Genomic DNA, 26,412 nt, shown 5'->3' on the forward strand with positions numbered 1-26,412 from the left:
ACTGTGTACCCACAAAAATTAAAATTAAAAAAAGAAGAAAATCATGCATTGTAATGAGTGTGTGCTGATTCTTTGGCCTGCTCTATTTTTTATCTCTAATATTCTTTTTTTCCCATTTTAATTAAAGGTCTCATTCGTTTGCAAGAGCTCATCAAAGCTCCATCAAGATACAATCTTCGACTCAAAATTCGTCAGCTACCTGCTGATACAAAGGATGCAAAACCCTTACTAAAAGAAATGAAAAGAGGCAAGGAGTTTCATGTAATCTTTGATTGCAGCCATGAAATGGCAGCAGGCATTTTAAAACAGGTAACCTTTAAATTACTTGAATTCTTGCTTTCTTTATAAATTCGCACTTAAAATATGATCTTTTAAATAAAAATGTTATTGTTATACAATCAATTATGACAACATTAATTTTATGATAGAAAGTCTGACAATTGCTTTTGTCTTCAAAGAAAAGTAATGCAAATATTGATGATCTTCAAAACATGTTGTTCAAAGTTTTGAAGTTATTTTCAAATGACTGCAATGCTGTTGGTTAATGAGATAGTTGGTTAATTAGACAGTTACTTCTGTTCTGAAATGAGCTAAGGAACTAAGAGTCAACCATTGAGCAGCTCACTCATTGCAATTAACCAATGGGAAAACAATGTAATAGATTTACCATTTACCTGGTATCAATTTAAGAGGCTTTACATATTTGATCTTATTTTATCATCACTACAACCAAAAAAAGTAGGGACTATATACTTTACTGGCAAAAAAAAAAAAAACTGAGTCCCAAAATTAAGAAGTAACTTGACCATGTCAAGTAGCCAGAACATAGCAGAGGGACCGATATCCAACCTAGTGATGTTAACAAGTATTCATTCCAGAATAAAGCATTGCCTGAAAAAAAAAAAAAAAAAGATTTTTTTTCTTTTTTTCTATTAAACAAAATGATTTGTAGCTATGAAATCCCTTAGTATTATGTCAGCATTATTCAGACCTAACAACAAACTGGAAAACAGAAATTGTTATAAGTCCATATCTTACAGATGAAGAAACTGAAATTGGGAGTTAAATGGCCAGAACAAGGCCATACACTTACTATGTAGCAGAGAGTAGATTTGAACACAGCTTTTTAGATTTTGTTTCTTAAACTCTGTTATGCACATTGAGCTCACACCTTGGTAGCTTGGAACTAGTCAGCTGTTTAGAACCCTTTCATGTATAGGATAAAATATTTCTACTGGAGATTTATGCAGATTCAGATGTCAAGTTATATCCTATTGAATATAAATGCCAATAGTAAATCCCTGTTATAGCTTGGTTAATTTATTGAGCAGATGTTTGTCTAGTATTTCAATATAAATGTTGATTTTAACAGTAAAATATTTAATTAGATTTGAAAAATTGCTATAGTTTTATCTTTGGATAATAAAGCATATGAGGATTTTTTTTTGCAACAAATAAAATGATGCACTAAAACAACCACTGAAATCTAGTGTAAAAACTGATTTATTTTTACGTAATTTCCAAACAATTCTTGATCATTTTTAGAATACACAGGCTTGGAAAGGAACCCTTTCCTTTACTCCTAGAGTGAGTTAGCACTACGCTATTTCAGTGACAGAGCTTGGTCTGCTTTCCCTAGGCTTCTAATAAATATGTAAATGATTAGTTGTCTTTTCTCTAAAGAACTCTATTTTGCTATCTCCAAGGTGAGAAGCACATCACCTTTAAAAATAGAATTTGCATTCTGCCTTCTACTAGATATATTTATTATTTTATACTTGTTTTCTTATGTGTTCTTTGCAAGCATGCTTTGTTTACAAACCAAAAACAGAAATAATAGAATGTTTAATACGTATAAGAGAAAAATGTAATTTTAACAGTCAATAGATGAAAAATTAGAAAATGGGTAAAATGAGAATATGAAAGTTAAGATGAAGCCAGAATGACGTTATTATACAGAATGCATCCTCTGAGGTCCTAAACTGGAAGACCACAAATGTAGGGGTATTATTTTTCACTTTGTCTCACATATGAATTTTCCTGTTACTCTAGAAACCAAAAAGAAAGCAAATAGCTTCTAGGAAACTCAGTAGTGCATTTAATAGGGACCTATTCTGTGATTTATGAAAATTTTCTGAGGTTTCTGAACATTCACTGATGTTGAAACTCTCAAGACATGGTATAGGAATTGAGCAAAAATAGATGAGCTATTTTGGCTTCATTCAAGAATGAATATTTGGACTCTCCATAAAAAGAAATGGTCTTAATCAGTTTACTCTTGTGTGTTTGTTTGTGTAATTTATTTAACTCATTTATTTAAACTGATTGAGCTTTTACTAAATATTGAACAACAGTGAATTTGAAGTTTTCCTGCTAGAAAGCTTTAAAAGTGAGTGGAGCTTAGGGTTGACTAAATTTCCTCTGAGGCCAGTTGAGTACACTAATTGGCATGCATTCCTCCATAGCAGATGATTCTACCTCCATCCAGATTTATCAAAGAAAATACCCTAGGGCAGAGCCAAGATGCTCTGAAGTAAAACCTCACAAGGACATTCTATCACAGGGAAAAAATAGTAATCAAGAACTTCAAAGTTTAGATCAGAGAGTGTGAAATAAAAACTTTTAGCCTGGAAAAAAATATAAAAGAAAATGCTAATAAAATCCTACAGCAGAAAGAAGTAAAATAAAATCAAAAATAAAGAAATGCTTATAGGACCATTACTATTGTTGACCTTGAGCAATATAATTTCTGGATCTTACCTGAAAAATAAACTGGTTGCGAATTACCTGCCTAGATAACTGTGTGTGTTAATTTGTCATATCACATTGTTAACAGGACACCAGCTTAATGTTGGGATCTCTAATAATATTTTGATTTTAGAAAAATTAATCTTCAGTATTTCTTTTAGGAGAGATGATATCACAACTACTTTTATATTGAGGCAATTATTATTTATGCATAAATATACTGATTTTATTTCCTATGATGTGTTTGAAGTGTGTGTATAATTCACTCAAAAGTAGCAGTAAGACATGCAATAACTAAAAGCAGGTCCAGAGCAAGTTCTTTTTTTTTTTTTTAATCCCGCTGGAAATTATTAACTAATCTTTTAAGAGAATATTCCTGCTGTGCACTTTTTTTTTTAGTAAGGTTACAGTGTAGGTAGTTAAAAATAGCTACTATTTCTACCTCTAGTTTTTCTACATCATATATCATGGTGCATAACTGATCCTTGTTTTCAAAATCAAAAACTGAGAGAATATAAATGAAAGCCACAAACAGACTCCAAACACCCTTATAGATTTCTTCTCAAGGTGATGAAAAAAAAAAAAACCTGTAGCCATTGGAAATATATATGTCAGAACTAATTATCTTTTCCCCACCATCTCCTCAACTCTTTCCCCTACACCAAAGTAGAATTTGATGTACTTGCCTGAGATGTCCATGTTTTCAGATTATCAAGGAAGAAACAGGCAAAAATTTTAGAATACATAGAGTCAAAAATTGTTCCACATCTGTGGGAATATGAAATATACCACTTTAGAAAATGACATAGATTCCAAACTCCACATTAAAGACCTGGAGTCCATGTTTACTCACTATCTCACTTTGTTGGACAGTTTATTCATTCTTTTCATGTCCTAGTTTTCTCACCTGTAAAATGAACATAATAGACTGACTTCTAGGGTTTTTATGAAGCTTAAATATGTAATGTGCTTAGAATAGTATCTGACACATTTTAAACATTATATAAGTATTATTTTTAGTTATACTTCTGAATCATTATTTCTTTCAATTACCTTTATCTCTATTTCTATACCTAGAGAGTTGATAAAATAAAAAAAAAAAAAAAAAAAAAATGCCAAAGATAGTACTGAGCTGTCATTGAATCGTATTGGAGATAGGGAGCCATCTGAACATGTCTGTCAGGAACAATAAATGCCTTCTACAAAGATAATCTTGTAAATTTGTATTTAATAAAGGAAATTCTGTCTTATTCTACTTGAGATGAAAATTTAATCAGAATATGATTGATTTATATAATTATTACCCATTCAAGAAATATTATTTGGTAATTTGATACCTAAATTTCCTGTGCTCAATTCTTTGATGCCACCTTTTGTTAACCGATGTTTCTCCCTTTTAAAATAAATTTTATACATTCCAAACTTTTTCATAAATATATATTCCTTCTTAAACAGCTCATGTTGAAGAACTGCAAATTTGATCCTACCTAACTGGTTAATGCCAACTTATGAGCATAATGCTTTTCTTATTTTTTTTCAAATTTTTAATTGTTGCGGGTACATAGTAAGTGTACATATTTATAAGGCATATGGGATATTTTGATACAGGCACGCAATGTGTAATAATCACATCAGGGTAAATGGGATATCCACCACCTCAAGCATTTATCCCTGTTTTTGTTTATTTATTTGTTTGTTCTGAGATGGGGTATTACTCTGTCCCTGCAGCCTCAACTTCAGGAGCTCACATGATGCTCTCAACCTCAGCCTCTTGAGTAGCTGGGACTAAAGGCACATGCCACCATGCCTGGCTAATTTTCTTCAATTTTTTTGTAGAGATGGGGTCTAGTTATGTTACTGAGGCTGGTCTTGGGCTCAACCAGTCCTCCTGCCTTGGCTTCCTGAAGTCCAGGGGTTATAGGTGTGAGACATTGCACCCATCCAGCATTTATCCTTTATGTTACAAACAATCCATTTACACTATTTTAGTTATTTTAAAATATACAGTTAAATTATTATTGACTATAGTCAACCTGTTGGGTTATCAAATACTAAATCTTTTTCCTTCTCTGTTTTTTGTACCCATTAATTTCCATAGACAGAATGTAGCTGAGGCAGCTACTTCTTAAGCTTTTGTACTTAGTAGCTTGTGGAAGACTATTAGATGAACCTGAGAATAGTTTCCTACTAAGAAGTCTTCATTCAACTAAAAATATATTGTTTTTTAATTATCCTTGCCAACTGCTGTTCATTGATAAGCAGTTGTTTCAAAAGCATTCTCTTATTTTCAGAGAGAAAATGACATGGACATTTGTATCACTGAAAGTTCTAACCCAAAAGTCCTTGTTTTAAAATTGACAGTCTAAAACTGATGAGGACTGTAGAAGAGTGAAATAAAACATTGTAATTTGGGACTAGTTTATTAAAAACAACAAAAACATTTCTTTAATTATATGTACTTTTTAAATGACAGTGGTAATTTACATTTCCTTCATTAATGCTATGGAAATGTCTCTAAAGTGCTACAATAAATGCTTGTTGGCATTGTGTTTTGCAGCACTTTTCCCCTAATTCAGTAATATTGTTCATTAAAATAAAATGGTGTTCCTCATTAGGGCATATGTAGTGAAGACATTACGAATGTAACAAATTAAGATGTGCTAATTTCAGGTTTTGTGTCAAATTTAGTGCCTTCTTTAATGTGTTAAGCCATAGCTTTACAATTGCAAACATTCAACTAATAGCTTTTCTATCTAGAGAATTGCTTCAGAAATTCCTTCAGAAACCACTAATCTTTAACTACTGGGAAAATATTTAGTTTAACCTAATTGGATGTAATATGAATATTGTAGGTTGATTCTTTATCACATCCTACTATATTTTCTTCTCACTTGTATTATTGACATACTGTCTTTCCTATAATATGTACCTTCAGTAATTTTTTTGTTATTTATTTTTATTTCTTAGGCATTAGCTATGGGAATGATGACAGAATACTATCATTATATCTTTACCACTCTGGTAAGTACTATATTAAAATATAATATTCTATATTTTATTATTATGACTTTTTCAGATGAAAAATAGATTGTTTAGTAAGAAGTGTTATTACTTATTCCTTTGTAGTTATATTTTAATTTGATAAGACCTCCCAAAATTATCAGAGAAAATAACTCGTAATAGAAGCTGATGATTTTGAAATAATGTCATTTCAGATATCAATTCAAAATATTTCATGTGTTATTTTTATGTTGCTTTAGAGAACTTTCAGAACATAATGGATCTTAAAATTCATTTGCTGAGAAATCAATGCTTTAGAAAAGCACAAATTCAGCCAGGAGCAGTGACTCATGCCTGTAATCCCAGCACTTTGGGAGGCCGAGGCGGGCAGACCAACTGAAGTCAGGAGTTCGAGACCAGCCTGACCAATTTGGGGAAACCCTGTCTCTACTAAAAATACAAAAATTAGCCAGGTGTGGTGGATGGAGCTTGTAGTCCCAGTTACGTGGGAAGCTGAGACAAGAGAATTGCTTGAACCTGGGAGATGGAGGTTGCAGTGAGCCGAGATCATGGCATGGCTCTCCAGCCTTGGTGAAAGAGCTAGACTCCATCTCAATGAAGAAAAAAAAAAAAAAAAAAGCCCTAAATCTTATGTTATCTCAGCTCTATTCACTTTTTGAAAATCTGATTTATTTTCGTCAGAACTGGTTTGTATTTAGAGCTTCAGTTACCACCTTTTCAAATGAGGTCTAAATGTTCCATGTGATATTCATGAATTACTGTATACTGCAGAACAATTTTAATTGTTGTGGCATTAGACAATTTCAAAATATTTAAACTTTAATGTCCTCTGAATTGACCGCCTCCTGATAATCTTAAAAGTTCCTGCTGCTTTTGTTGACTCCTATATCACCATCAAAATTTTCCTGATTTTTCCTTAGTAATGTCTCTAGCATCTATCTTCTCCATTCCCCTAACAACCAGTCAAACCAATGTTTTCTCTGTTAACTTGAAATTCTTCTAGTTAGTCTCGTTGCTTCTAGGAGTCTTGAAGCTACCAGATCAAATTACTGATATGTAATTGATTGCAATAGCTTCCTGTGATGACTACTCTTACCTCCAAAGGAGATTATTCATGCAGTAAGATGTATTTTACTTATAAATACAAAAGCTGGCTCTGCTATATCTCTACATTATTTCCAGCAGACAAATTTTGCAGCTTGTAAGAGACTTAGTGGTGGGCAGGTGGAGAGGGAGTGAGAGCATTCCCTTATCAGCAAATTATATTTTAATGCTGTTACAACTCAGCTCCAGCATAAGCATAAGATTTTGAGGAAATCAAAACTATCTCTCAATAGGAAAAGAAATGAAACAACTAGATTAAGATACATAGAACTCATAGGCCTGTGTTTAAAGGCCTTTATACTTTGATCCTAACCAAAATTTCCCATTTCCTTTTGCTACTATTCTCCTTTATGAATTCTCTTTTATAGCTGAACTGATGTAGATCAGTCTCCTGATTAGGTTTTATGTCTTCTAATTTTTGTGTTTCCACTCACACTTTGAATTATCTTTTTGCCAATCAATAGCCTAGTCATTATTAATGGCAGCTATAGGGGAGCAAAGATTTCTTTTCCTCATGCATCATGAGGTTCAGGCCCGAGACCTCTATAACAAAAAGCAGGTTAACAAGAGAAACACGTAAAAATTTAACATAAATTTTATGTGACACAGAAGCCATCAGAAATGAAGATTCAAAGAAATTGTAAAATCTGGCTATTTTTACGTTTTGGTTTGAAAAGAGTAGATCATTACATAGGAAAAAGATTGAACAAAGGGAAATTATGATCTAATGGCAATAAATCGAGAAAACTTAGCAAAGCCAAGTTGTTCAGATTCTTCTTGACCTCCAGGTATAGGGCAGGATCCCTCTGGAGTAAGAGTCTTATAAAATCCTTTCTCTGGAGGTAGGTCAGAGAATTCTTTTATGGCCCACTTCAAGGGAGAAAGGTGGGATAAGGTCACAGAGTGATCTTCCTGCTTCTCAATTTCCTATAGCCAAGTACCATATTTGGGGGTGGCATGTTCTGAGCCCCATGACAGCTAAGACCACATCTGCTCTGTGAAGTTTTTCTAGACCATGAAAATTGAAAGTGACCAGCTTTGCTTCTGACTTCTTTTGGACTTATGATTTCTACTCTTTTACCAATTAGCATACATTGCCGTGCATTATTTATTTACTCCTTGAATATATTCTATCTCCTTGGCTAGATTGTAAACATAAAAAAAAACCCTAAAGATTCCTTATGTTTTTCATAGCACAGACCACAACTCAGGCCAATGCCAGCTGCTTTCCACTAAATTGTATTTCTATTATCTCGCCTGTGTAGCTGTATAAGTCTGAGGCAAGCTGTTCATAGAACCAATGGCATTAATCTTGCCTTGATTCTCAATATTGTCCATATCTGAGAGTTAGCTATGCCAACTAGAAAGAGGGCAAAACTCCCACATGCTGCATGTGTTCATGGTGGCATCCATTCCCATGATAGCTTTGGCCTCATGTCTCCTGAGAAAGCTAAAGGGCAGAGCAAGAACATTCACTATATGCAGACTAGAAAGGACAACAGAAAGAAAGTATTTATTAGGAACTTAAGGTGAAGTTCCTAGGTGAGACATGAGATAAAAGAACTGCATTGTTTCTGCAACCAAAACGACTACTCTTAACATTTTTTCCACACCTTTCATATAGTTTCATTAGGTAGAAGCCGTATTTTGTGACCTGCTTTCCAAAACAACAATCAAACAAAGGAACAAACACTGACAAAACAAAATTTTAAAAATAACAATAACCAGGCAAGGAAGCAAAGCAGGGCAAAGAAAAAATTAAAGTAAAATATGAATACACAAAATAAGGGTGAATACATAAAATAAGGGCAAACTATCCTTAACAGAAAAGAAAGCTATTGCAAGTCTTAGATGTTAAGTTATGGAATAGCCCATTGTTTTACTGGTGTTTTTAGAATAAAATATATACACAGAATTTTACATACAGAGGATATATCTCTGCAATGCCAAAGCATGATGACAGTCTCTTTGAATCTTGGTGATTTGTGATGTTTAACGTCACTTGACACGATGATGCTAAGTGACCTAAGGGGGGCAAGAATAAGTGACTATTTCAGTAATACATGCTGTGAAGATACTTTGTCGATAATAACACAATAACATTTGCCTTTCAGGACCTCTTTGCTCTTGATGTTGAGCCCTACAGATACAGTGGTGTTAATATGACAGGGTTCAGAATATTAAATACAGAAAATACCCAAGTCTCCTCCATCATTGAAAAGTGGTCGATGGAACGATTGCAGGCACCTCCGAAACCCGATTCAGGTTTGCTGGATGGATTTATGACGGTATGAATACCACTTAAAGATCAGTTTGTGTGTTTCTAAATAGTATTGTATACATATTAACTTCTGGGTCCAAACTTTGGTTTACTTGTTTGATATTAAAAGCATAATATCAGAACTACAATGCAAATAATTCTATTAACAATTTTCTAAATCAATTTTATATGAAAAATTTATGCTTCCATCCAAGCATCTTAAAAGGCATTACAACTATCAATAGGATACTACAACATAGGAATTTATATAAAGTTAATTAGTGCCCTACATGGGAAATGAGAGACTGAAAAGAAGACATTAATCTGATAGTTATTCTTCTGATCTCACCTACCAATTATGAACACGCTTCAACATGATGCTTTCTGATATCATATGTTATGCAAATGACTTATGTCAAACAAAATTCTCCCCTGAGCTTACTCATTCTTTAAGGCTGAAGACTAATCAATAACCACGTTTGTCATTTTCAAGTCCCCGTTTAAACCTAGAAACTGCACTAATGCATAAGCTGTAAAAGAAGGATATACTCTTGTATAACTTTGTTGTTTATGCTAAACAACTTTAGTTGTTTATACCAATGCTTACATTGAAAATCTAATGGCAAGGCATACATAATTTTAACTTTTCTTATACTGTGTACAAAACTTACCCTCCAAAAGGTAAAAATCAATGTTATTAGTTTAAGCTACTATGTAAAAATATTATTTTTAAAATAAGTAATATATTTAAAAATTATGACTGAGACATTTTATATTCTTTTTTCCTAAGTCTTTGAAAGATGGTATGTATTTGACATCATGCATATTAACTCAGAGTAGTCACATTTCAGTCATATTTGCTCAGTAGTAGCCAAATGTGACTAGTGGCTACCTTATCAGACCAGGTAAGTATATATCATATTATTTTTTAAATGCCTGATGTTTTCTCATTAAATCAATTTTCTACAGACCAAAGTATCACTATAATTAAGGAAATAGCTTAGCAGTCGGGTAATATTTACATTTCATAGGTAATTACCACTTGCTTTTAATGAGTATTAGTCTAAATGGATAATTTATTAACAAAAATGTCCTCTATCCTTACATGTGGAAAAGCTTTTTCTATTATAATTGTAATTTTTCCATTAGTTGTTTCAATGGGCATCAAAGCATATTTTTGATATTGCAAGGATAAAAGGAAAATTTGATTTTTTTCCCCCTTAGAAGATTTAGTAATACAAATTAAGTGCCTTTGTAGAGATTATGAAGAAGAAATGGTTAGCCTAAAGGCATCAACTTTCTAATGGAAAGAAAAATATGCTTTCTGTTTGAGAGAAAAATAACATACTAGAATTTGAAAATATATCCATATCAATTTTTTTAAAAGAAACACTATAAGGGGAATTTTATTCCTTTGCATATGGAGATAGTTGACCAGTTCTTGTAGTTCGGTTTTAACTTACGATATGTTAGATAATTTTATTGGGAGGAAAATACCTAAATAATTTAAAAATGAAAATATTTTCCTTCAAAGTGGAGCCAGATTTAAAATAAAATGCAATCTAGAAAAAATTATACATGTTATATTTTATTGCCAATTTAAATATGGTGTATCAAACTTTTGAAACTTAAGACAATGTGGTTTTTTATATTACAATGCATACTATCCTTTAAATTGTTGTTATGATCCGGAATATTTTTTCTATACTTTTTCTATAGTATCTTTCTTACAATTCTTTGATCTCAGCATAAATATCTTATTTATTTTCAATACTATTATTAAATGGTTTTATAAAAGTAAATCAGTAGCTGTTAGGACAATTTTACATTTTTATATATTGACTTCCACAGATAAATAAGTCCAAGGATTAGTGTTCCCCTTTATGTATCAGAATCATAAAAATTATCCAATTTCACTTGGGTACTCTGTGTGTAGTTGTGTGAGTCCATCTAGGACTTTACACGTTATCTCCTGAAATGAAGTTTATTTCTGGTAACTTATGTAAACTATTGAAAGACAGAAAAGTACAAGGAATAATGTATTAATTTCCAAGGTAGAAGCTCTTAGAAGGAATTAATCTCTACAACATGGAAAAGGAGACAAGGTATTAGGATCATTACAGATTTGGGTTCTATCTTTCTAGCCATGAGTCTATTCCTCTTCTGTCCTGCCCTGTTGAACTGGCAGATGATTTCTTGGGAGGGGGAAGAATGTTAAAATAAAAATGGACTGATGAAAAAATGTGTCTATTAAAAATCCTGGGAATTGTATATAAACCACGGATTTTGAATGATTTAAAAGAATTTTCATTGCAATACTCTTCCCTTTGGTATAGTCCTTAAATCTAAAGTAGATATGAGGTTTGTCATTAAAATAAAAGTTTCTTTCAAAATATTGATTTCGTTTTCACAATTCCCTTTTGGAAAATTAATATATTTTTAAATTTTTTCATCATTTAACATGCAAAAATACAAAAATTACAAAATATTTTCATTATATAACATTAATTCTTAATTATAAAATAGCATAAAATTATTTTTAAAAATTGAGTTATATACTAAAATATTACCATATTTATATCTTATATAAGTATTCTTTTTTCTATTTAAAATTGTAAGCATTTTCATAAGTCATTAATGTTTAGGAAAAGAAATTAATAGGCTATTTCCACCATGAATATAGTCAGTAAATTAAGAGGATTCTAGTTAGATAAAAAACAATAAAGAATTATAGCCTGGCATTGTGGTATTGGCAACATTCCCTTCAGTCAGTGCATGAGATCTCAGTGTTTATGTATCCCTTATTCTTTTTTCCCCCTATGGTCCCATAAAAAAATGGGATTATCAGCAAAGTCTCTAGTGCTTGGAGCAAGACCTATTATTATCAGTATCGTAATCATTTGCCATTGTATAAGATCATAGTGCTTAGACTTTGACACCCTTTCTTCATGTTTGAGCTATAAAAGGAAACAGTAAATTGGATTCATGAGAGTTTTTCTAGTTGAGTTAGGATTTTAATTGGCCCTCGAGATAACTGTTCATCAGTTAAATGACTACTGAATACAAAGCCACTTCTCCTGCAATTGCAGTTTCTTTCTCTACAGTCTTGGGTCATCATATTAAAGATGTTAATGTTAGTAACTCAGTAAAATTTTTAGTTTTACTTGGTATAAACCCAACAAAGAAACCAACTCACACAATACTTCCAAGCCTGATCTAGTTAAGTAGGAAGAAATAAAGCTCAACGCTCTTCTTTTACACATGAGGATTTTCTTTTAACATGTGATATCCCACTTTTTTCCATTCCCACACAATGCCATCAAGTTAGTGCTATCTTTTCATGCTCCTGAAGGTGTGCAAATATCTTTCAGTGAGCATTATTACTGTTCTTTACTGAACAATCAGATAACATCTCCCCCAGTCCGCTGCACAGATATTGTCTGTCTTTATACTTATTAAAAGATGAGAATTCAGTTTTGAACCAGTATCAGTCAGAGCCTGACGATGGTGATACTTATAATTGATTTATTGAGTTTACAGCAATTTCAAGTCAAGACAATCAAATCAGATACAAACATCTCAGGGTACATTTTAAACCATCTACCTATATCCCAGAAATCCTTCTCAGTGATTCTAGTATACATATGCATATTAATACCACCATACCTGTAATACATCCAGTAGCTTAGTAATTATCAATACCATTTTTCTTGTGCTGATTATATAAATTTATTACACAAATCAATAATAACCATATTGGTTGACTATGTCATTTGGATATCTATAGGGATATTACTGTTTTAGAAGTTTAAACCCTGAACACCAACTGCTCTCTCCATTTGCATTCTCCTCAAAAATCATTAAGCACTGTCAATTTTACTGTATCAGTATTTTTCTTAACTACATTCATCTTTTCAACATGGAGCTTTATCTTAGTTATGATCTTTTCCCTGGCTATTGTAATAGTTTCCTCATTGAAATCCTACTCCTAATGTCTCTCTCCTACATTCACCTTCTTTTTAGTATGATTTTCTTCAGAACTTTACTGATGGCTTCTCATCACTTACTAGGGGTAATTTGAGCTCATTTGCCAAACCTAAAAAGCCTTCTATGATCTGGCTCTTTCCAACTTGTCCTGCCTCATATTTGCTTATTCTCTGTTGCTCCAAGCTACCCCCTCATCTCACCTTTGATGTGTCATTACTCATCATGTATCATCTATTCCAGCATAGGATACTTCCATTGTTTGAACCACCTATCTTTTTTTTGAATATTTGGCATATTCCTACTCATACTCTAATTTTCAAGTCTTCTGTTACCTTTTATACTGAATGTACCCTGAATCTTCCAGATATTTTATGTGTGGTCCTTTATTTATGCACTTTATGTATAGTTCCATGTTGAAAGTTGACTGTAGTGCTTTAGTTTGTTTTTACAACACTTTCTCATAGACTGTTAGCTCTTATGAAGCAAGAACTAGATATTGTCAGCTCCGAAGTCCCTATACCTAATTTAATGTCTGAAGGAGCTCATTCTGAGGGAGTGACTGCCTGATTGAATAAATGCATTTGTTAATCAATTTAAATCATATTACATCTATGTTCTAATCACTAGTTCCTCTCATTTCCCCAAATACATGTTGGAGAGCATTTTATTTATCCTCTTGTACTTTATTATCAAGATATCTAATCATTTGGAAGATGCAATGAAGCTAGTCTCAACTGTTTTTCAGCTGCAGTCTTGCTCTGTCACCCAGGCTGGAGTGCTGTGATACCATCTCCGCTCACTGCAACCTCCGCCTCCCCTGTTTGCAGAGATTCTTGTGCCTCAGCCTCCCAAGTAGCTGGGATTACAGGCACGTGCCACCATGCCTAGCTAATTTTTGTATTTTTAGTAAAGATGGGTTTTCACCATGTTGGCCAGGCTGATCTCCAACTCTTGACCTTAGGTGATCTGCCCATCTTGGCTTCCCAAAGTGCTGGGATTACAGGCATGAGCCATCATGCCTGGCCATTAGAAATCCTTTTGATTAAACAGTGAAAGTATAGTAAGTTAGAAGAGTAGTTCTCATTCTTTTTACAAAGGAAGGGAGAATGTTTATGAGGTGTGTGTGTGTGTGTGTGTGTGTGTGTGTGTGTGTGTGTTTTATTATTATACTTTAAATTGTGGAGTGCATGTGCAGAATGTTCAGGTTCGTTACATAGATATACACATGCCATGGTGGTTTGCTGCACCCATCAACCCATCATCTACATTAGTTATTTCTCCTAATGTTATCTCTCCCCTAGTCCCCCATCCCCCAATAGGCCCTAGTGTGTGATGTTCCCCCACTGTGTCCATGTGTTCTCATTGTTCAACTCCCACTCATAAGTGAGAACATGCAGTGTTTGGTTTTCTGTTCCTGTGTAAGTTTGCTGAGAATGATGTTTTCCAGCTTCATCCATGTCCCTGCAAAGGACATGAACTCATCATTTTTTATGGCTTCATAGTATTCCATGGTGTATACGTGGCAGATTTTCTTTATCCAGTCTGTCATTGATTGGCATTTGGGTTGGTTCCAAGTCTTTGCTATTGTGAATAGTGCTGCAATAAACATATATATGCATGTGTCTTTATAGTAGAATAATTTATAATCCTTTGAGTATATACACAGCAATGGGATTGCTGGGTCAAATGGTATTTCTGATTCTAGATCCTTGAGGAATCACCACACTGTCTTCCACAATAGCTGAACTAATTTACACTCCCACCAACAGTGTAAAAATAATCCTATTTCTCCACATCTCTCCAGCATCTTTTTTTTCCTGACTTTTTAATGATCACCCTTCTAATTGGAATAAGATAATATCTCAATGTGGTTTTAATTTGCATTTCTGTAGTGACCAGTGATGATGAGCTTTTCTTCATATGATTGTTGGCTGCATAAATGTCTTTTCTTGAGAAGTGTCTGTTCATATATTTGCCCACTTTTTTGATGGGGTTGTTTTTATCTTGTAAATTTGTTTAAGTGTTTTGTAGATTCTGGACATTAGCTCTTTGTCAGATTGATAGATTGCAAAAATTCTCTCGCATTCTGTAGGTCGCCTGCTCACTCTGATGATAGTGCAGAAGCTCTTTAGTTTAAAGCCCTCCTAACAATTATTTCTTTATAACAATAGACCACCGCCGTTAGACTTTATAATTTCCTTTTTTATTTAAGTATCTTTAATTAAAGATTGACATCTTTTATGTACATCTTACAGCAGGAAATTAGCTCATTCACTAACGGGACACAAGTAATCATTTGTTACTGTATAAATATTTACTTTTATAGCTGAGTGTGGTGGGGCAGGCCTACAGTCAGCTATTTGGGAGGCTGAGGTAGGAGTATCACTTAAGCCTAGGAAGTTGAGGCTGAAGGGAGCAGTGTTCATCTAACTACAGCCTGGGTGACTAAACCCCAGCCTGGATGACAAAGCAAGACTCCATCTCAAAAAGAAATGCACTTGTAGCTTAGGGCATCTTAGAAGATTAGTAGGTACATAAGTAAAAAGTAAAAGAAGTTTTCTAAAAAACTTTTAGAAAAGGCAATAGAAATAGTACCATAGGGAAATAAAGTATGAACAGGCACACTTTCATTTACTGCTAGAACTGCAAGCCCACCTTTGCTGCTATTTGCTTGTCTTAATTAATTGTAGCTGTTTTTCTTTAATTCATTTGAAATGAATATAAATATAAGATTTTGACAAGTAATGGATCAAAACAATTTGACACTTTTTAAATCACTGAAGCGTTTTGAAAAACTTGGCTTCATCTTATATTGCACTAAATCATGTAAATAAAAGAATAAAGAAGCTGGGTGTGGTGTTTCATGCCTGTAATCCCAGTATTTTGGGAGGCCGAGGTGGGCAGATCACGAGGTCAGGAGTTTGAGACAAGCCTGACCAACATGATAAAACCCCATCTCTACTAAAAATACAAAAATTAGCTGGGTGTGGTGGTGCACACCTGTAATCACAGCTACTCAGGAGGCTGAGGCGGGAGAATCACTTAAACCTGGGAGGTAGAGGTTGCAGTGACCTAAGATCACTGCACTCCAGCCTGATGACAGAGTGAGACTCTGTCTCAAAAACAAAAAACAAAAACAATAGCAACATAATGAATTAACTACTGTTTTAAAATCAGTTTTAATACTGTGTGTATTGTATACAACACACAAGATTTGATACTAGGCACTCAGAATTTGCTGATGAAGACAGTATATCTATTTTATCAAGGTACTAAGGGAATTGACAAAATCAGAATATAGTAATTATTTTTCTGACCACATCTCAATCTTTGTTGGTACAAAAATTATGTTTAAAATATAATGTTGATTACTTCTTAATTTTGTATTTTTTTATTCTTCTTTCCTGTCTTCCTGAAAATTCTTGTTAAAATTTCTTGTTTTCTGCGATCATTTAAGGTAGCAAGAGACACACATATATTCACCAGGAATGGTACATAACTTCTTAGTATTTTGTCAAAAATGTGTAACATTTCACATTTATTAACATAAATGTTATAACTAACCTTATTTTCGTCGTTACCACAGAAGAAACATTTTGGGGTCAATAATACAATAAAATATGGCAGAAATATTTGCATATTTCAGAGTATGTAATGAACTCATAAGTACATTTGTTACATTTATATGTACTTGATTTAGTGAATGGTAAAAGGACATGGAGCATGGAGCATGAATAACAGAGTGGCACTATATTTCTTTACTTTATGTACCTATTAATCTTCTAAGATGCACTAAGCTACAAGTTAAATCTAAATACAAATAATTGAGATGATCTAACAACCACCATTGTTTTATTAACAGAACATTTCATCTAATTGCCTTTTCTCACTGACAGATTAAATAAGCAGCATTTATCTAAAGTTGATAAAAAGATGGAATTTCTATTTTAAGTAATTGTATTTTACATGAAAAATGGCAGTTGCAGTGAAGCATTGTCTTAATGGTCATGGTATTTTTATAGGTCAATTTTCAAATTTTCCGTTAGGAAAAAGTAAGGCTAAATCAAGAGAATTTTTTTCCCTTCACCATGAAGAGCAAAATTTATCTTCAAAGCATTGATACAAGATTATGCAACACAAAATTGTAAAGGATAAATACATTTCTGCACTCAATTTTCTTAAGTCTCAAAGTAGGCGAGAAAAATAAACCAAAACACTTTCCTCTACCTGTCAGGTTTGTCCATTGTCTGGAGCCTCTGACAGAAGACAGACTAACATGAAAAAAATAACAGAAGTTTATTGCAGTATGCAGTACCCACTCACAATGAAGAACTCAGATGTGAATAGCTCAGGGGGTGGTTAGAGCTTGGGCTTATATAGCATTTTAATAACGAACAATATATTTTTAGAAAAGTGACAAGACAAAGGAAAAGTGATTTAGGCTTTTAGGAGTGCCAAATTATGTGCAGGTAGATATAGAAATATAACATATAAAAATGTAAAATTATATGTATATATATATATAATATGCCACTTGTAGGATTATATATATGTGATATAATCACATGTATCATATATACTAATCATATATAGTGTCATATATACTAATCTCTCACATACACACACACACACACACACACACACACACATATATATGATCCTACATGTGGCATATTTTGGGGTGGCATATCCTGAACCCTCCTTCAACAGCTATATAGTTTTATGTAGATGTGACCAATCATCAATGATGAGGAAGCCTAAGTAGACAGAAATTTGTAGTGTTCATGAAGGAGGGCCCCTCAAGCGATAGTCAATGTCAGGGACACCCAGAAGAGGTGATGCCCAATGCCCAGACAAGAGTACAACGTCCAACTTTGTAGAGTCTGAGAACTGGCAACATTCTGAGATTTAAGACTCTGCATCTGGATCTGGACTGTGGCATCAAGGTAGAGTTGTTAAAAGCAGTGAATGTGACCTTGAAAAACAAAAATGCCAAGGGAGTTATTGAGGTAACAAGGCATTGAACTTCAGAAAGCAATTACAGGGCACAAAGTAAAGGAAATACAACATGGTCAAGAAAATAAGCAATGGATTATTTCACTGGAGTACACACTCAGGTTAGAATGAAGTTAACAGCAAGTTTGGCGTAATGTTCAATGTCATAGGTTAAAGGAGTGGATTGGGAAACAGTGGGATCTAAATCTAGGATAACATATTTTCATGCTAATGAATTAACAAATAATTATAAATCGCCTACATTTAACATAGAAAATCAAAGAGCATAAAATACTGGTTGAAATTATTAAAAAGGAATAAGAGATGGTATTGAGGCATAAAAATAAGAAATCTTATTTAAATATTCATAATATACTACAGCAAAGTTCTAGCTAAGGAAGTTTATTACTGTAACTAAAATACATTCTTATCATAGAAGGAAGAGTGGATCTATTTTTAAAATGCATAAAATATGTTTTCTGGCTACTTGTTTTGCATTCAGGGTAAAATACACCAAACTAAGCTAACTGTTGTATTTGGGATGAACCGAGGGAGTAGACTGGTGGCAATTATTAAAACTATAGATTTTCCTGTATTAATTCAATTTTATGAATAATTTTTGGAATTTGCTTTTGGCTTTCCCCCCCAAAAAATTAAAATTGATACCAGATAAAAAATACTTTGGCTCCACCAGTCTTTAAATTTTGCATTTAATTGAATACTTACATATGATTTTATGTAAATATAAATAAGAGGAAAATAAATATATAAAATATCGAATTCTTATTTATATATAAATTCATATTATCTTAGGTAATATCTTAGTATGTTTGTGCTGCTATGACAGAATACCTGAGACTAACTAAATTAATAAGAAACAAAAATTTATCTCACAGTACTGGCAGCCAAGAAGCCCAGATCAAGATATTGGCAGGATTGCTGTCTGGTGAAAGCAACTGTTTGCTTTCAAGATGGCAATCTGTTATATTCTCTGGAGGGCAGAAACTCCCTGTCCCCACATGGTGAGAGAAACCAAAGGGCAAGAGAGTGTTACTTTCAACCTGGAGTTCTTTTATAAGGATGCTAATCTCTTTCATGAGTGCTTAATGCAGTGATGACAACTTAATCACCTCTCAAAAGCCTCACCTTTTAATTCTGTTTTATTGGAGATTAAGTTTTAACATAAATTTTGGAAGGGGCACACTCAAACCATAGCAGGCACTTTTGTGAATAGTAAGCAATGTTCATATTTATCTATTTAATCATATTCATACTCATTTTATCGATGTACTAAACTATACTATCTACACATATCTATATGCATATTTACTTACTAGAAAGACAGTGTCACTGGTCACTATATTAATAGGATAAGCATTTATAAAATATAGCCTCAGTACACTCAATATATGCAAATGCTTTTTTACTTATGACCGGGTTGCATGTTTGTAAACCCATCATAAGTTGAAAATATCACAAGTCAAAAATGCACTTAATACACTTAAAGTACCTAACATCATAGCTTAGCCTTACCTACTTTAAACATGCTCAGAATACTTACATTAACCTAGGTTTGGACAAAATCATTTAACACGAAGCCTATTCTACAACAAATTGTTGAATCTTTAATGGAATTTATTGAATGCTTTATGGAAAGTGAAACACAGAATGGTTGTATGGGTACTTGAAGTACAATTTCTACTTTTCGCATATGGCTTTTGCAACATCATAAAGTAAAACATCACAAGTTTAACCATCGTTAAGTAGGATATCACATTTTGGCATATTTTTGTTATTAAATATTAGCTATAAACTATAAAAATATTTATTAAAAAACATATAGCACACTTAACTGTAGATTGCGTCAATTTTAGACTCAGTATGTCCGTAAGAAATTTAACAATTTTCTCTACTGTGCTTTATAACGAACACGTTGCAGCTTTTTTTGGTCATGCTCAATTTTAGAAAAATTTTATTTAAAAATAGAGATGCCAAAAACTATCATAAAGAACTTAGCATACAATAGAATTTATATTACATATAGTCCACAATAATTCTACCTCTGATGTTTTAATATAAATATATACCTCAGTAGATATATCCATTTTTTTTGTTTTAAATTATCTACCTCTGGATCTCACCAATGTAGAATTTCTACTGCCTAATTGATCCAAAAACGTACTCAACTCTGTTATTAGAAATAACAGCATATGCATATATAAATAATATGAATTTTAAGGATGTTAGGATGTGTACAGTAGCCCTAGGAATAGTGACCCAAACAATTACTTTATACAAATTTTGAGTCTAGCTATTAGCAAATGTTACTATTTGTATTTGACATCCAATATAAATAACATAATTGTGAATTGTATTTAATGCTTACTGCATTTTACTGCTGTCTCACTGTTATTAACTCATGACATCATGGGGCAGTTATCGTCCTCATATTATATATAAAGTAAGATACCTTAACTATTGTCAGAAATAAATATAAAATAATCCTTAAGCATCTAAAGTAAAAAGTTGAGCAGGATGAATTGGAAACCAGAAAAAAAATTACTTTTGATATGCTGTTAGATTTTGTGCTTCTTTTTTAACCTTATAGAATTTCACACCAGTTTTGGGTAAGTTGGTAGCCAGTTGGTCTACTAAACCTTCTTATTTCTTTTCCTTACAGACTAAATTCATAAATAGAGGTCAGAAGCCACATCTGAATCTCATTCCCAAACCTCTCTAATGCTGTTACTTTAGGCAAGTTACCTAACCTCTTTGAGCCTCCCTTGTCAAATAGAAGAAATACATTTTAGTGAGTTGTCCTAAGGATCAAAAGGGATAATGAATTCACATATAAAATGTTGAAAACCTACTTGGCTTTTTATAATTGTATTATTGCCATATCTAAAAGGCCCCGTGACTTATGGCATAGAATTTGACAGAGTGCTTGTAGTTTAATTAATCCACTCATTATTTCAGCATTATTTATCATCTGTTGTATGCAAAATCACTGTAGTAGATACTTGGGGCATACATGTGAGTGTGTGTGTGTATGTGTGTGTGTGTGTGTGTGTGTGTATGTGTTAGATGCAATCATAAGAAGCTTTCATACAGAATGTGTTTAAACTTGAGTCTAGTAGTCTTCTAGATTCAAGCTTAAAAATGAGCCCAATTACAATGATTTGAAATGTGCTATTAGAATAATGTATCCTTATTTAACAGATATTTGAGTTAGAAGTTTATGAAAATGGTATGTGTCATTCATTTTTTTTTCTCAATGGCAGATCATTTTGTTTATGGGTTAAGAAGATGGCTTGTTGGACACAGAATTAAATGATGGATTTGTCTTAGGTTTTTTGTGCATGCCATGGAAAACTATTCTATTTCCACCTTAGAGCAAAACCTTTGTAATCAGAATCACTTAACTCTTGAAAACAGTCTGTTTATTAATTCCTCTGTAAACTTCTGCTAACAGTTTAACATTTCTGAGCCTCAGTTGCGTTAGCTATTTAAGAAACCAGCCTACATCACAGTGTCACTGTAAAGGTTAAATATATAATTTTGACACGACCTGAAGACAATGCCTGGCCTTTAGTGGATCCTCCATAAATGACATCCATTTGTTTCAAGATAAATGTGCTAATTTCTACACAAATGTGCCATTTCTACACATTAGTGCAAGTGCTATTATGTTCTGAGTACAGTTCATTATTTTCAAAGGATCTTTTGATCCTCATTTGTACAAATGTGACAATTGAATAAGAATGTAATTGTATAAATATTAATTTATTTACTTTTAAATCTAAGAGTAGGTAGTTGCTTATTTTAATGGTCTGGATGAGATTGAATGAATGAACATGATTCATAGCTAGTTTTAATATCAAATTGTTGATTTTTTTTTCATGACACTGTTATTTAAGTAATTATATTTACATTAGAAAGACAAAATTGAAAAATTGTAGCCTATGCAGCTTTGTGATCTAAAGGCCTAAGAAATGGTCAAGAATTTAATCTGATGCACTAATTTCCAAGATATGCTTAGCCAATACTTTTTAAATCCACATAAATAAATCAGAAGAATGTTTCAGACAAAAATGAAATGAAGAGCTTCTAGGTGAGTTTGCCTAAAGGATATTAGGAATTCTCCAGCTTTGTTATGCAGAGAGGAAATATTATGTTGATCTTTCATTTGCCTTTCTAAAAGAACTCATACATATTTTATTCATTAATCTTCAGAATACCCTGTGACCAAATTGAACCAGAAGAGGAAAGTAAAATTATTAAACAGACACAGATGTTGAAATGGTACCAAATCAATCCTCCATAAAAAATTCCTATGTATTGCTATTCATTCATTCATTCTCCAAATATTTACTGAACATCTACTCTATGTAGTGTATGGTATTATATCATGTGAACGATAAGAAAAATATAAATAAATAGATTACATGATGTTTGCACTTGAAGAATTATCAGTTTAATAAGAAAAGTGAAACATAGCCTTAAATCATTGAAAAAAAATGCTCTCACATAGTGGGAAATGTGTATAGAAAACAATGCATTTAGATGAGCATTTATCTACTTTTTGTTTAGGCTGTAATTATAACTATACATAAAGACACAACAAGAGAATGTTATGTGCCCAATTAACAAGAAGAATGGTTCACTTCCTTTGTAGTTACCTCACTGGACTTGGAAAAAAATCTATATTCCTGTGATAAAGAAACTCAGAAACATGATCATATCTAGCATGCTAGTTGATAGAACCACAGGTTTCATTGTAAGATGCTCAGCACATACATACTCTATTCAAGCTAGAGAATTTCATAGCTGCTGCCAATTTGAAGTACTCCAAAAAGTGCTACCACAATCCTAGAGTTAGTGCCATACACGGGCTCCTGGTATTTCTGCTGAAAACATGGCAGTCAAATGGTTCTCTCTGTTCCTTCTTTTTTCCATTGCCTTGAGTGTTGAAGGCCGTTTTTGCAGATTGTCTCCCCACATCCTGTCTGGTCACTCACCACTAGAATCAGGGCTCAAATTTACTCTCAAATTGACCTGGACTCCCACTATTCCAGATTTTCAGTTATCTGGTTCTTTAGTTTATGCAACAAAAGACGCCCCTGAGTCTGCCCATAGTGGCTGAGTTAGGAGCCCCATGTCAGTCAAAAGCTATTTCCAGATCCTGCTCTTTTGTGAAACTCTCAGGCCTTGTCTACACTGTACTCACTTTCAGCTGAGAATTGTGTTCCCTTATCTAAATCCACTTGAGCATCCTCAGTCCCTCAAGGGTGGCCTGGATTGTGGTCTTGATTGTTTTTCTCCTAGGAGTTTCTTTGGCTCTTGGTAAATTTATCCACTTTCTTCCTAGTAACTTTCAAGTCCTGGGTACTGCTAAGGAGTGAAGGACAGAGCAGTGTCTATAAATCCATGTATATAATTGCACTGTAAGAAATAGAGAAGAGAACAGTCTTGGTAAAAACCAAATATATGTGGCCGCCAGAGAGAACGTGCAGAGTTGGCTTTAATCTACTTTAAAAAAAAAAAGAAGTGACTAGATGGATCTACTCACAATATGAAAACCTACCCCAAGGGGGCTTGGAGGCTCATACCTGTAATCCCAGCACTGTGGGAGGCCAAGGTAAGAGGATTGCTTGATTTCGGGAGTTCAAGACCAGCATAGGCAATGTAGTGAGACTCCTTGTCTACAAACAGAATGGAAAAAATTAGCCTGGCATGGTGGCACATCCATGTAGTTCCAGCTCTTTGGCAGTCTCAGGTGGGAAGATCACTTGATCCTAGGAGGTTGAGGCTGCAGGGAGCCATGATCATGCGATTGCACTCCAGCCTCAGTGACAGAGAGAGAGTCTGTCTCACAAAACAAACTAACCAACCCTATACAAAGAGAATTTGATGTTTCTATCTTTTGACGTAAAGCTAAATTGATAATAATAAATTTTTTATTGTTATTGTAGCATCATCAAGTACAGGTCACCCCTGCTATGGATGTTATAAAAATTTGACAGTTTGGTGTCATTGGAAAAGAAATTTGGGGGGAGACAGGGCTCAAACTGGATCTTGACTAAAAACATGAACATAAAATAGCATTTTGATAAAAATTGTTGAGAGTAGGAAGGCCATATAGGAAGATCATGGAAATCCATTAAAGATATTAGAACAGGAGAGTGCAATAAAAGTAATATCATTTACCATTCATTGCTAAATATCGTGCAATTTGTGTTAATTATGTAAAGATGTTTGTCTTACACTAATTCTAAGTCTCACACAAATGCTATCAGATAAGCATTATTTCTCACTTTACAGATGATGGAACTGAGGTGTCAGTATATTTAGAATGTTGCCCAAGGACATTTAATTGTCAGTTAAATTTATGTGCACCTGCCTTAGGGGCTAGAGAAGTTCATATTTTAAAGATACCTTGCAGTCTTTCATTTATCACTTATTCATTTCCCTTTTCCTTTTGATTTAGTAAAAAAGTTGGAAATAGGAATACATATTTGAAGACTGCAAATGAAACCTGAGAAGTTTATTTTATTTAATTAGTAAGGTTATTACTTATTTAATTTGTAAGGTTGAGGCTGAGCATTTAAGATCCATCCTTCTAACTTGATAACTAGTGCTTTTCCTGCTCTGTCCTGCTTCTAGAAAGACACATCTGGTGGCTCTGTGCAAATGCATCAGACACATTCCAGCAGGTAGTAGGAAGCAGCAATTCAAGCCTGCATTAATAAGGACTGATATAGAGCACAGGGGGCTCAAAGGAATGATGGACTGGGAAGATCTTTTTGAGGTAGGGAAGGATAATCAGAGACAAAAGAGGCCTTAGAGTTTTGCAGCTTAGGTAACTGGGAGGACTCTAATGCTTTTCACAGAAAGGGGGCTATTGGAAAAGCAGGTGGCTTGAAAGGGAGATGGTATTCATTGCAAACATGAAGTATTTAAGATGATGGTAATACCTTAAAAGAAGAGAGGTCCAACAAAAAACGGGAAGCTGAAAAATTGTTTCTGTAATTTTATAAGCCATTTCTATAATGGCTCAGTTTTCTGTTTGTTTCAGAAATGGAGAAAAACATTTCAGACTTTTGGGAGCATAGGTTTACAATCCTTCAGAGAAAAAGACTTAGTCAACCTCTTTGGCCACCTAGACTAAATGACTCCAGAAACTGAGATAATTTAAGTAGTGTTGAATGTCAAAGAATTACTGCATACTTTAGTGCCCTTGTTTCTCAGCAGTCATTCCAGAACAGCCTGTGGCTCCATAGCACATGTCTCAGGCATCTTAGGAGTAATGCCTTGGGAGAAGAGATGTTAATTTGAATTCTGGTTCTGGCTTTCAAGCAAAATATTACTCTTGCTAAATGTTGTCTATAAAATAAACTTCTCAGGTTTCACTTGCAGCCTTCAAATATGTATTCCTATTTCCAACTTTTTTACTAAATCAAAAGGAAAAGGGAAATGAATAAGTGATAAATGAAAGACTGCAAGATATCTTTAAAATATGAACTTCTCTAGCCCCTAAGGCAGGTGTACATAAATTTAACCGACAAAAATTTGCATAGTTTTTTTGATTTTAAAATCTTACTTAAATGTTATTTTAACTAAAATTTGAAACAGTGAAAATCTCAATAATATAGATGTTACTTATTCATTTTTAAAAACATCATAATTTGAATATTTACTATTTATATTTTATTATATAGAGGATGCTGTAGAAAATTTGTAAGCTATAAAAATATGTGGAAGAAAATTAAAATTTTCCATTAATTGACATACCAAGCAAAGAAAATGATAATTATCATTTTAAGGACCAGTAGAAATGCTCTCAACCTTCCTTCCCTTAACTTTGGTAAGAGTAACCAAAGCTCTGTATCCACTGGTTAAAATATACTGATTGACATCCACAGAAACCAGAAAACTCACCATCAGTAGGCTACTGTCATGTTTCTTTTGACTCCATGGTTTGGTATTCTTAAAAAAGGTCAGTATTATGCCCGCCAATGATAGACTGGACAAAGAAAATGTGGCAAATATGCACCATGGAATACTGTGCAACCATAAAACACAATGAGTTCGTGTCCTTTGTAGGAACATGGATGAATCTGGAAGCCATCATCCTCGGCAAACTGTCACAAGAACAGAAAATCAAACACCACATGTTCTCACTCATAGACAGGTGTTGAACAATAAGAACACATGGACATAGGGACGGGAGCATCACACACTGGAGTCTGTTGTGGGAGGGGTAGGAGAGGGACTGCAGAGGGTAAGGAGGTTGGAGA

At 33.4% G+C, this 26,412-nt stretch overlaps 1 protein-coding gene across 5 annotated transcripts in view; it reads left to right on the forward strand.

Moving 5' to 3' along the window:
- GRIK2 (glutamate ionotropic receptor kainate type subunit 2) overlaps positions 1-26,412 on the forward strand; it is a 729,530-nt gene that overhangs the window by 303,014 nt on the left and 400,104 nt on the right. For all 5 annotated transcript variants that reach the window (XM_017498581.2, XM_037727899.1, XM_037727898.1 and 2 more), the window contains exons 5-7: positions 128-309; positions 5,716-5,769; positions 8,988-9,161. In XM_017498581.2, coding sequence (XP_017354070.1) covers positions 128-309; positions 5,716-5,769; positions 8,988-9,161 — 410 coding nt within the window. The remainder of the gene's footprint in view (positions 1-127; positions 310-5,715; positions 5,770-8,987; positions 9,162-26,412) is intronic.

The sequence above is a fragment of the Cebus imitator genome, unplaced genomic scaffold, assembly GCF_001604975.1.
Source record: "Cebus imitator isolate Cc_AM_T3 unplaced genomic scaffold, Cebus_imitator-1.0 Scaffold245, whole genome shotgun sequence".
Classification (NCBI taxonomy): Eukaryota; Metazoa; Chordata; class Mammalia; order Primates; family Cebidae; genus Cebus; species Cebus imitator.